At 36.7% G+C, this 12,890-nt stretch overlaps 2 protein-coding genes across 2 annotated transcripts; one reads left to right on the plus strand and one right to left on the minus strand.

Moving 5' to 3' along the window:
- Window positions 1–1,040: 1,040 nt before the first annotated feature.
- LOC113044087 (RING finger protein 11-like) lies at window positions 1,041–3,880 on the minus strand. Its single transcript, XM_026203688.1, has 3 exons — window positions 3,402–3,880; window positions 1,919–2,088; window positions 1,041–1,386 (listed from the first exon to the last, which is right to left on the minus strand). Exons 1-3 carry the CDS (start codon window positions 3,498–3,500, stop codon window positions 1,215–1,217), a joined length of 441 nt encoding a protein of 146 aa, XP_026059473.1. The 5' UTR covers window positions 3,501–3,880; the 3' UTR covers window positions 1,041–1,214.
- A 659-nt stretch (window positions 3,881–4,539) lies between these two features.
- On the plus strand, window positions 4,540–10,629 carry LOC113044088 (UV excision repair protein RAD23 homolog A-like). The gene is made up of 9 exons (XM_026203689.1): window positions 4,540–5,014; window positions 5,793–5,954; window positions 6,766–6,938; window positions 7,411–7,457; window positions 7,567–7,694; window positions 7,837–7,912; window positions 8,470–8,600; window positions 8,692–8,865; window positions 9,056–10,629. Exons 1-9 carry the CDS (start codon window positions 4,949–4,951, stop codon window positions 9,167–9,169), a joined length of 1,071 nt encoding a protein of 356 aa, XP_026059474.1. The 5' UTR covers window positions 4,540–4,948; the 3' UTR covers window positions 9,170–10,629.
- Window positions 10,630–12,890: the final 2,261 nt, after the last annotated feature.

Raw genomic sequence — 12,890 nt, forward strand, 5'->3', positions numbered from 1 at the left:
CACGTCATTTAAAGTATGCCTGCTAATGTTATTGCTGACAAACTTACATTAACATGGCACCAACAAGCGTGTTTAGTTATTTTTTTTTTGAAAGCAGTTCAAACTGTGAAGGGTTTAAGATCATATATTCAGCTAACATACAGAAGACTTAAGACATTACGAACAGTATCAAAACTGACCGAAGCATGTACTGCTTTTTTCCATTAAATTTTTTACCATGTTCAAAAAACAACAACAACAACAAGGAATAAATTTAAAGCTTCCACTATAAAGGCTGACTTTAAGTCTGCAACATTTGAAAGGTGCACAAAGTTTGGTGATTGCATCACTAATATTCTCTTCCAAGATAAAGAAAGAAAACTACTGGAGACAATCCCCACGGTTCTATCCAATAAGAACAGGCATAGCAAAGCTAAGTGGGGACAAACAGGATCCAACATGTAACACCAAAAACAAGCAGTAAGGGGAAAGATGATCCAATACCAGTGTTAAAAGGCAACTTACATCCCAGAATCTGGAAAACAGCAGCTGACAAGGCAAAACTACCACTAAACAACCTCATCACGACCTATCCGTAGTGATCGAGGAAAGAGATTGGAGAAAATTATAGAAAAAGTATGTAAAACTACCACCTCAAACACCAGTTAGTGCATCACGAGCTTAAACATTATCATGGCACATGTTTTCTTGTTCATTCGGTTTCTTTAACGTAATGAAGGTTTTTCAGCAATCTAACTGTGACATTCACAGCCTGCAGAATTGAAACTCCGCCCTCTAGACTTCTCAAATTCAGGAGGGGATGATCTCATTGGCGGAATTTTGGTGATGGGCGGGTTTATCATCCAATCAGAACGACATGAGTCCCTCTCGCATATATATTGCACATTTCATGAATTTGGTTAGAACGAAAAGGGGAAAAAAGGTATAATTTACTCATTTGAACTTGCTTTTGAAATGCTCTATCTTCATTAGAGATGCTTCACTGAAACATTTACATCAATTACATGTATATGTATTCGAAAAGCGCTTTGACATGCAAGTGAGAGGTTTTAAACATCCTTCCAGGGGGTTTTATTGTTTAGCACTGGACATTTTTACAGTCTCTGCACAGACACAGAGTCACACCACCTTCATTTGTTCAATCTACTGTCCCAGAAATTTCGGGGCTCTTGGCAGACCCATTGGCACGTCTCTCGGTTTTGCCGCAGACACTCTCAGTTCGTCTCGTAGGAAGACAGCAGCGCAGCGTCGACGGGCTCCATACAGGAAGGGCAAGTGAAGGAGCGCATGAGCCAGGCATCAATGCAGTCCACGTGATAGATGTGCATGCAGGGCAGGAACCGGATCGGGTCGCCGTACTCAAAGTCCATCATGCAGATCACACACCTGTGGGCAGAGGGCAAACATTTTTACATGCAGCCGGCTAAATGTGAAAGTGGTTTTCACTAGTGCTGTCAAACGATTAATCGCATCCAAAATAAAAGTTTTTGTTTACATAATATATGCGTGTGTACTGGGTATATTTATTATGCTTATACAAATACACACACATGCATGTATATATATTTAAGAAAATGTTTTGTTTATAAATAAATATATATATATATAAATATTTTCAAAATATATATTGTATGTGTGTGTATTTATATATACATAATAAATATACATAGTACACATACATTTATGTAAACAAAAAATTAATTCTGAATGCGCTTAACTGTTTGATCTTATTAGTATTTACATGTATATATTTATTATATAAACAACATATTTTTCTTAAATATATACATGCATGTGTGTGTATTTATATATACATACACCACGCACACACACATATATTGTTAACAAAAATTTTATTGTGGATGCGATTAATCATTTGACAGCACTAGTTTTCACGTGTTTTCGGGACACCACGCACTCTTTGATCTTCTTGTCGGATGGCTCTGTGCCCGGGTCGAAGACCCCTCGGGGCAGGTGTTGGATGAGGCCGATGCGCTGAGCGATACGGACCTGCTCCTCCTCCGTCAGCTGCGTGGCCAGCCGCGTCTGACTGGGTGTGGGATGGTACACTGGCACCTGCGCCCGCTCCTGGGGTCACGAGAGCATTTGCTCACACATAATTAATACAATCCACATGTGGTTGGAGCACACAGAAGGGCTTATTAGAACTTCACACTCTTAAAAATAAAGGTTCTTTATAGGCATCGACAACCATGCAATCTTTTCAAAATAGGGGGAAAAAAGGGACAAAATAGTAATTTATAGTGGAAAAAGGTTTCTTGGATTATTAAAATCATACTAAGAAAAAAATTATTTTAAGAATTGCAAAAAAAAAAAAAAAAAAAAGTTTGTTCTATAGCATCTCAGTGAAAACCCTCTTTTGGAATCTGTATTTTATAAAAGTGTAGTTGTAGTTTAACAAAATAAAAGAAATAACAATCATGTAGACACTATCCTGTAACTGCAGCCATTAGAAGATATGTCCATGCTGTATGTGAAGAATACGAAGATTAATGATTTTTTTTTTTTAATCTATTGAATTTTTTAAAGATGCATTTTATTTATTTATTTGCCCTCTCTCCCCCTCTCTCTCTTATTTTAGATTAATATTATATAGAAATGACAGGGGCCAGGGAGATTAATTATTTCATTAATTTAAATTTAGAAGGTTATATTTTTACTTTATTTACAAAATCCACAATGTTCATAAAAATAAAATTACATCAATATCCTCTTAACCGTTTTAGTAAAATTTTGCATTCACACGTCCAGAATAACGTATATACATAAGACTGATCTTATGATGACTTCTTAACTTCTTTCAAACATGAGAACACAAAGCAAGAAACTTTGAATGCAACACACACACACACACATATATATATATATCTTCTGTATTACGGATGTATTTTCTTTATATCACATTCTCTGAACTCTTAAATAATACACTGTCTTTTATTTATTTAAAAGGCCATAAAAGAAACTGTAATGTTACAATTTTGTATTCGCAAGCACAGAGTAACGTTACAGACGTGTTGTAATTTAAGGAAGCATTTCTTTCAAAAACATGATCTGTCCCAGAAACTATATTTATATACCTTTTATTTATTATTATAGCTTAATATGGCATTATAACCTATAATGTCATTGTAGCAGTATCTAAATCACTGTCCAAAACAACCTTGGTACATTTTCTCAGTCAGAGATCAAAGTCAATACCAAAGATGAATATCTATGATGAAAGAATTGCATTTCTCAAAACCTGCTTACAGCAAACTTTTCCTGTTTTCAGACCGTTGAATACCCACTGCTGTTACGAACACGATCCCAGCGTGTCTACAGTCTAGCCTATGTTGTGCACAACAGAAAATCATTTTTGTGGTCTAGTAGTTTGTTTGTACCTGGTAGGGCGGCGGAGGCTCTCCGGGCAGACTCGCCCCCTCGGACTCGTTGAGCAGGGACAGATCATCAGCGCCTTGAGAAGACAGACAGTTCCCCATCGAGCTGAGCCTGCGCCACACGACAAACACGACAGAAACACGTCTAGGTGGCCTTTGAAAGACTCGCCAGTCCTCGGTTGTGTTTATGGTCCGTCGTTTCTGCAGGCCGTTGTGTCTGATGTCTGTCTAGTATGTAGAAAAACAACCGCGTCGCTAGCCAGTGGTCCGATTTTCACACACACAAGAAGGACGTTTAAAAGAGCGGGAGTCCTTGAAAACCGATACGTCCAGGTTGGTTTAATACTTACGGGTGTGCTCTACAGGTATGACATGTAATATCCATTTATTATGGCCTGTACAGAGCAATATTTTTAGGTAAGACCTCTTGACGACTCCATATCCTCTTTCATTGTTTACAAACTCTTGGACCGGAAGTGGGTTGATCTGTGGATTGTGGTTATTGTAGTTTTTGTACTGAACGCTGACGCAAACACTGAAACTTCAAATTTTTTGACCACAAGGAAACCCATTTCTCTTTTTTGTGCTAACATGATTCGAGAAGATATTTAAAGTCGTCACTCCCGGTCCTGTAATTTTTTATTTTAACTATTATTTTTTTGTATATCGTGCAAAAAAAAAATTATGTACTTTGAATTAAAAATATTTTTAATATATTAAATAAAAATATTTTTTCATGGGGAATCTTATGGTTTTATTCGGTAAATTTCACATACACAAAACTAAAATGAGTCATTTTAAACCACGTTTAAAAAACCCTGTTTATTGACTGATATTATTATTATTATATACAAAGATATACAACCTTATATGCAAAAGAGTTAACTGAATAAAGATAACTGAAAAGTAAAACACTGAACTTGATATGATCTTCTTTATTTACATTTAGTCATTTAGAAGACATTATTTATTATTTATAAAAAACTAAAACTAAAAACTCTGTATTATACTGTCATTCTTTATTTCGATTATTTTAAAACATATATGTTTACATGTTTTATTTAAAATATTTATTCTGTGTTGGTGTTTAGTACAGAGCCGAATCGGGTTTAGTGGAAAATAACTATAAATACATAAAACACAAAAGGAAGATCAAACAGACTTCTATAAAAGCACGATTATGAAGTTTAATTAAATTAAACTCCATCCATGTCCATGTTATGCCTAAGGTCATTTTTATAATATAAATAAATGTCATAATTAGTATTTTTGGTTTCCTGCATCATTGTAAAAAGCGCACTCAAAAGTGTCGTTCAGCTCAGATCCGGAGGGTGTCGCTATGTCTGAGCTCACTCGTCCGCTCCGCCACCGCCGAAGAAAATGACGCAGCGCCCCTGACACAGGCGTGTTTTTAGCCTGTTAGCTAGAGAGCTACATCTCCAAACGATTAACACCGGTCACTCGCCTCGAAATCAAACATTTCCTCTGGATATAGAAGTGTTCAAAGACCCCGAATCGAGAAGAAAGGAGAAGACAGAGGCAGAGCAGTTATGCAGATCACACTGAAGACTCTGCAGCAGCAGACCATTCAAATAGACATCGACGACGAGCAGACGGTATTTACACGCTTTCTTTCGCTCTTCTAAATACGTTACAAAAAGTAGATGTACTAAGAGTGAGTAACTTCATGACAGGAGCGTATTTATAGCGGTTTAAGGGGATTTTTGAGTCATTAATGAGTCATTGGGGATCAACTGATCGTGTAAGGCGATAGATAGATACTTGTCTGTAGAGTAGAGTATAAAGAAATGCAATCACGATAGTTGGTCTGTCAGATTTATGTAACGTTCCTATAGAATAATCTAGAGTTACAGATTATATGTGACCCTGGAGCACAAAACCATTATTAGGATATTAAGAAAAGATCATGTTACATGAAGATATTTTGTAAATTTCCTACAATAAATATGTCAAAACTTATTTTTTTATTAGTAATATGAATTGCTAATTTCATTTGGACAACTTTAAAGATTCTTTTCTCAGTATTTTTATTTTTTTACACCCTCATATTCTAGATTTTCAATAGCTTTATCTCAGAAAAATATTGTCCTATCCTAACAAACCATACATCAATAGAAAGCTTACTTTTTCAACTTTCAGCTGTATAAATATCATATAAAAAAAAAGAACCCTTATCACTAGTTTTGTGGTCCACTGTGATATAATTAGAGATTATAATAGTATTATTAAAAAGACAGGGTTGAAATAGCTGTCAGAAAGTGTCTGGTTGCTTGAATATCCACATGCTATTTTCCTTCCTTTTTTCCTACTTTCCTTTGATGACGTAAATGTATGAGTATGATTTTACTAATTATAATTATGGTTTTGACTCAGGTGAAGGCATTGAAAGAGAAGATTGAGGCTGAGAAAGGCCGAGAAAGTTTTCCAGTAGCAGGACAGAAGCTGATCTATGCTGGGAAAATCCTGCAGGATGATACGCCCATCAAGGAGTACAAAATCGATGAGAAGAACTTTGTGGTGGTGATGGTGTCCAAGGTCAGAGTTTAGAGATTTGACCGTCTGAATTAAGATAACAATTAGGGATGCACGATATATCAGCCACCATATCGATATCGGCCGATAAATGTACATTTTTCTGTTATCGTTATTGAACTGATAAGAGAATTTGGCCGATATCTTACAACCGATAAATAATGCATTATTTCCTGCAGAGACACTTCAGATGTGCTGCTGTTCACCATCATGTTTTTAATTGCTTGAAATATCATTGGAAACACTTGGAAAATGAAAATACAGTTATAGTACAGGTTGTCAGTTATGTGGTGATGCGCTATGAAATTGTTGTGAGGCAAATTAATTGTGATATTAATTTAATAATAAAAGTAACCTTATAATAATAGCCAGAAAATAACAGGCCTACATTAACTGGAAATGCCACATACTCTTAATGATGACAATATTTAATGATTTTGACAGTATCTTTGGCTATAGTCCTTACATGCTGGACCGCTTTCAAAACACTTCGTCTTATCGCCTTATGTTTTTTTTTACACGTAAGTAATGTTGTCCAGTAACTTGTGTCCATTATTTAAGCATTATTTTATTTCTTTGTAAGGCTGCTTAATGTTTAATTTATGTTGAAGTGTTTAATGCCTTTTAATGAGACATTTTTGGTAATCAGGCTCTCAAAAAAAGATTATGTAGAAATGTGGATTTAGGTTTATCGGCCAACATATCGGTTATCGGCTTTCATAGTTAAAGAATTATCGGTTATCGCTATTGGCAAAAATGTTCATATTGGTGCATCCCTAACAACAATCAAAATATTTGTTTTTCTTCTGTCCAGACAAAAGCACCAGGATCACCCACTGCACCCTCAGAACCACCCAAATCTGCCGCTGCGCCTTCCTCTTCCTCCTCTCCTCCTCCCGTTCCAGCTCCTGCCTCCCTTCCCATCCCAAAAGATGAGAGTTCAGACGACCCTCCTGCAACCGTCTCGCCTGCACAGAGCCCTGAGCGGTGAGACTCAACCAGGATTCCTGTCAGAAACTCTGCATGTTTCTACACTTGTTTATATCACTGGAGATATATATTTGCATGATTGGGCTGACTGCTTTTAATCATTGTCTATGTAAGAGCGAAAAGCAATTTATTAGATATAAATAATCGAATGTTTTACTTTGCTTCTATCATGTTACTAATAAAAAGTAAAACAATCTGGTGAAAAATAATAAAATGGGGTTATTAACTGTATAGTCAAAATAAATAGATTGTACCATGGTTATTTAATATAATATCAAATTATAATAAATAATATATAATAAATAAAGTATTAAATATGATTTTAAACAAGTAATAGAAAAGCTATTTAGAAATCTGAAATAATTCATCAAAAAAAAAAAGAAAAAAAAAAAATATATATATACATTTACATATATATATTTAGAGCCGACTGCTGCGATAACTAAATCATAATCTGTTTGTTTTGTAGTGCCTCTGGTCTCGGGGCTGATGGGGAAGATGCATCTTCAACATTAGGTACTGAGAAAATCTTCAGCTTGATTCTGAAAATCTTCCTGGTTTATTTGCAGTAAATGTGTAGAGATGGTTTTTGTCTCTCAGATGTTCATGCACATGTGTTTTGCAGTCAAAGGTCAGGAGTATGACGCCATGCTCACAAATATCATGTCTATGGGCTATGAGAGAGATAAAGTGGTGGCGGCACTCAAGGCCGGTTATAACAACCCTCACCGCGCTGTGGAGTATCTGCTCAATGTGAGTGTGGCTATACAAATACATGCTTTCATAACACCAGTCACACTTGCTCTTTATTATTATTGTAATTATACTTGTGTATGTTTTTAAGAGAGCTCCATGCATGTGTGTGTATCTGATGCACTGTTGTGTCCTGTCTCAGGGGATTCCTACTGTCCCAGTGCAGGAAACTAGTCCTGCTCCAGCTCAGCTCCCCACAGACACGCAGCCCACAGAAGGTAAATAAATGTGCTTACAAAGGTCTTTATTCCTTTTTAAAGCAATCTACACTACCATTCAAATGTTTAGCGTTCTCAAAGCTTCTCAAAATACCTAGATTTTTTTTCTAACATTACTGTCACGTTTGACTAATTTATTATGTCCTTGCTGAATAAAAATATACATTTATTAAAAAAAAATCTTTCTAAGCCCAAACTTTTGAATGGTGGTGTATATTTTCAAGCAAAAACTATTTAAAGTAATTTCCACACTGTTTTAATTGAATAAGAATTTGTATGCATAAGATTTTTATGAATATACTTTCTTTGATATTTAATATACTAAATTTGAATCAGTTTCTGAGGAATCCAGCTGACAAACTTTAATGCCATTTTTACTACATGTACTTTTTTGTTCACGGCAAATCCCTTTTAATAGCCATTTAATGATTTTATTCAAATAAGATGCACATTTAAATGATTGCATTATTACAAATATATTGTCAGTATTCAGTATAGCGCCGTCCCGATCATGAAGACAGACTGGAGAGTTGAGCGAGTGTCTGATGTTGTGTTAGGTGAGAATCCGCTGGAGTTCCTGCGCTCTCAGCCGCAGTTCCAGAGCATGAGGCAGGTGATCCAGCAGAACCCATCCTTACTGCCGGCCCTCCTGCAGCAGCTGGGACAGGAGAACCCCCAACTCCTGCAGGTGATCACACATCTCCAGCACAGAGCCTCAGAGTCTGTTTGTGTACGCTCTCTTTTACAAGTCCTTTACTCGCATGTTTCATTGACGGCAGCAAATCAGCCAGCATCAGGAGCTCTTCATCCAGATGTTGAACGCACCGGTGGGTGAGGGTGAAGTCGAGGGTGGAGAGGGCGGAGAGTTTGCTGATTTGGGTGCTCTGGCTGATGAGGCGGCTCCTGAGAGTTACATCCAGGTGACGCAACAGGAGAAAGAAGCCATTGAGAGGGTGAGTGAACACCACTGATGAGAACGAGAAATGGTACCTTACCAACCAGAGGACATTGAAAAATATCTAGTAGCCTATACTTTTTTTTTTTTTTTTATAATAATTAATGGATTTAGATTTTTTGAACTATTATAACCCAGTGTTGCACAAATGGAAAAAGCATTTAATCTAACCTGTGTTTCTCTCTCAGTTAAAAGCTCTGGGGTTTTCAGAAGCTCTAGTGGTCCAGGCGTACTTCGCCTGTGAGAAGAACGAGAACCTGGCTGCAAACTTCCTGCTCAATCAGAATTTCGAAGACGAGTGAGAGTCGCGGAGAGCCCGCGTGCCCCCCCCCCTCTCCCTGCCACCACACAAGCACTGCATCTACTCGGGACACCGGTTTCCCCCCATTATTTCTTTGAGTTTACAAGTCAAGGGGAGACTCGCAGACTGGTTGGGGACGGGGCGGATGCAATCACTCGGTGAACAAATTCCAATGGAATTGACAGCATTTGGGTTGAATGCACTCTAGCATGTTGAAGAAGTGTGCTTGCACGTGTATATGCGTGTTCCCTTAGGGAATATTTGACTAAATAAGCATCAATTGAAAGCAAACGTCTCATAGTAGTATTATGGGTTGTGAGGAGGTTAGATGTGGGCATACACATTTGCTTGGTTGTTTTTAGTTTGGGAAAGGATTAATGAGATATGTCTAATGGAGGATTTTATATATTTCTCTAAAATCAGAGATATTTCTGTATTTCTCCCAGCACACACCTCTGATGAATGTGATAACAGCATTCACAGATGAAACAATTAGTGCAAATTTGAGCTTTTCTGTAACATTCGCAGTAAAACAAAATACCTAAAATGATGCTGTTCTATAAAGGAATCCATATCATGTAGAATAACATAATCTGAGTGATGATCGTTTTGAATGTACCTGAGTTCAATAGATCACTTGTCCTATTTAAAGTCAACATGAAAGCTGTTTGCATTTGTAAGTTTAACAAGAAATTGAATTAAGCAAACTGTAGAACGGGACTCAAAAATGAAGGCTTTGTTCCTTCATGCCTGACATTTTAAATTATTTTGATAGAGCTTTTTTTTATTTTTATTTACAATACAATTTGTGCATAATTCCATACATATGCTTTAAGAAAGTAAAGTTGACTTTAAAAGCTTCTTATTTAAAGTTTGATTTCCGTTAACCGTTGATGCAAAACAAATAAGGATCATTTTTCATGAAATTAGCTTTGCTTATATTAATATGAGGACCAACAAGAGGTTTTTGGCACACTAGAGCTCACTGCATTTCAGAAGCCAAAAGACCTGTTACAGCGTGATGATACTCCACCTGATTAAGTCCTGTCAAAGAGAGATTTCCTTGAATCATATTGGTGTAAAGCTGACAATGGGTTCCTCTGTTCATGTATTGAGAGTAAAGTCTTGTAACATTCACCTCTTAAAGCAGGTTCAGTGGAGGGAAAGAGCCTTTACATTGTTTTCGCTCATAGCAAAGAAACGCTCCTTTGTAATGTAGAAGCCAAACTGCCAGACAGTAGACTCTTTTTTTTTACTTATCAGCAGGCCTACATGAAGTCTGACTTAGTGGAATAACTTTAAAATAAATGGTCATTTTTGTTAAATGCAATGCTTTGGTTGCTGAAAAATGTATTGTTAAATGTATTAACATGTGGTGGAAATCAGCAGAGCTTTGTGGATGCAGAGTCCATGTAGGCCTGTTTGTTAGGAATTAATCATTTGAATTTACTATAGCTTGAACTCCCCTGGGATCAATAAAATCTCATTGCAAAGAAAAGTTTTGTAGTGGTGTCAGTTTCTTACCATAAAACAAACCCATATCAGAATCTTTGTACAGTCAAGAACATCATTTATTCAATCAGGTGCTGCTCTTTACAAACATTTTAGTTTTTTATAATGGAAAAGAATCTGTAAATAACACATGCAGATTGCCAAAGGCTCTGTGGAGGGCGCTGGATCAGAGACGCTGTACTAGAACACAAGCAAATCAAAACCACATCGACAGTAGAGACAGTAGATATTTAAAAAATGTGTACAGCTGCAATTTTGCATGAGCAAATCGGGGCAGATTCTGAATAAATAAATGCAACTAAATTTTCATAATCCTGACACAAACCAGAGGGATGATTAATAATTCAGAATTTAGTGCTACTAACTCTTAATCACTTCAGCATGGTGTGCATGTAAAAAATTAATGCACATTAATTAAAATATTTAAAAATTCGTAAAAAATAATTGACGTAATTAAGTGTGGACTTCTCTATTCTTATAGAATTAGAATGATTATTAAAACTTTGTAGTTATCATCCTTTTCATGCAACATTTACTTTTGTCTATTTTTATATCCGATAAAAAATGTTCACTGCTGAAACATCGACTATCTATGATTAATATGGTGCTTACAAAAATGCATGGCTTGAAGTATTTTAAGTGGAGCAGCTGTGATTTGACAACAAAGCTGCCGCCACATCTGGATCAGTCCTTCTAAATGCAGGGCATTTTATTCTTAGTGCACGGTTTTAAACGGTGCATAAGGTGCAATTAGCAAATCATCAGTCAAGTTCTTTAAACAGCTGGCCTCAAACAACCACTAAAAAGGTGCTTTAATTGCAGAGTCAAAAGCGAGACTAATGGAAATAAATACAACACAAACAAACACGACAGAGCTACTGTGCATCTTCTGGTCCAGTGCTCTCCACCGACAGCCAAACAGATCTGGCACCAGGACCGCACCGCTTCCTAAAACACACCGGTACTGCTGGTCTCAGATGAAGGGAGGGTGAGCGGGGCGGTCCCGGGTCAGTTAGTACTCAGAGCCCACTGCGTTTGACCGAAGAGCGAGACGTGTATGATATAAACATGAGAAGCATACAGACAGGGATATAACATTAGAGTTTACAACATCTTGCTCAAGAGAAAAAGATTCAACTTTTTTTTTCCAACTCTTTCATCAAAAGAGGGAGGAAAGATAAGGATAGACATCTACGGTGCCAAGAGCGCGAGACTAATAAAGACAGAGGTACAGAGAAAAAGGGACCCTTTTTTTTTTTTTTTTTTTTGGTGCTTTTTAACTTTTTTTCATCATTGTACAATAAAAAGAACGAAATCACATCCATTTTCTTGTAGTACTATATACTGTGAATACAGCTTGAGAAAGCTCAGAAAGAGGAGAGACGGGTGTTCATCATTTACAAGATGGTGTCTGTGAACAAAAGGCACTTTGAATGGGACAACCTTTAAATGCTCACCTATACACTACAGCACGAACACTATGGGAGCTCATTTACATACAGGAAGTGTTTCCAGGACGATACGGGGCAGCCGTGGCACACTGATTTTTTTTTTGCCTCTCGACTCGAACCTTGTGTGCTCTAAACTACGACTATTGAAACCCTAATCACGTTAACATTAACATCGACACGATCTCATCTAAAGGAAGCAGAGATTTGGAGGAAACGTGATCTGATTGCGTGTGACAAACCCTCTAGTTGTGATGCTTCATTTTGGCCATTCCTCCAATCAAAACACGCCTTTCTGCATATTCATCAAGTATTTAGGTGCATTCAAGTCCTCCTGGGAAGTTTGTATTTATGAGTTGCAAAGTCATTTTTAACTCCAAAATAACAAATAATTTGTATCGTGTGTTTTTATGCAGTTTATGAAGGTGCAATTGTTATGCATTATATTGCAACGGTGGAGTACTATCATAATTTATTATGCAACTTTATTGTAAATGGGAAAAAATGAGTTTCATTTTAACAACCTTACCGCTAATTACAGATGCTGCATTCATTACGGCATTCAACTCAAATACAATCTTTCTGACCAACTTAAACTTGAATGCACCATTTATCTAAGAGTAAGAAGGGGCATTGCTCTCTTAAAGGTTGTAGTAAAATGCCTTTTGTCAGAACCAAAATATATATATATAAAAATATGAACCCCCTAGGTAAATACAAAAGAGAAGAAGAAAGAAACAGAGGCTCGTTAAACTTGTCTCG

Source organism: Carassius auratus, chromosome 26, assembly GCF_003368295.1.
Source record: "Carassius auratus strain Wakin chromosome 26, ASM336829v1, whole genome shotgun sequence".
NCBI lineage: Eukaryota > Metazoa > Chordata > Actinopteri > Cypriniformes > Cyprinidae > Carassius > Carassius auratus.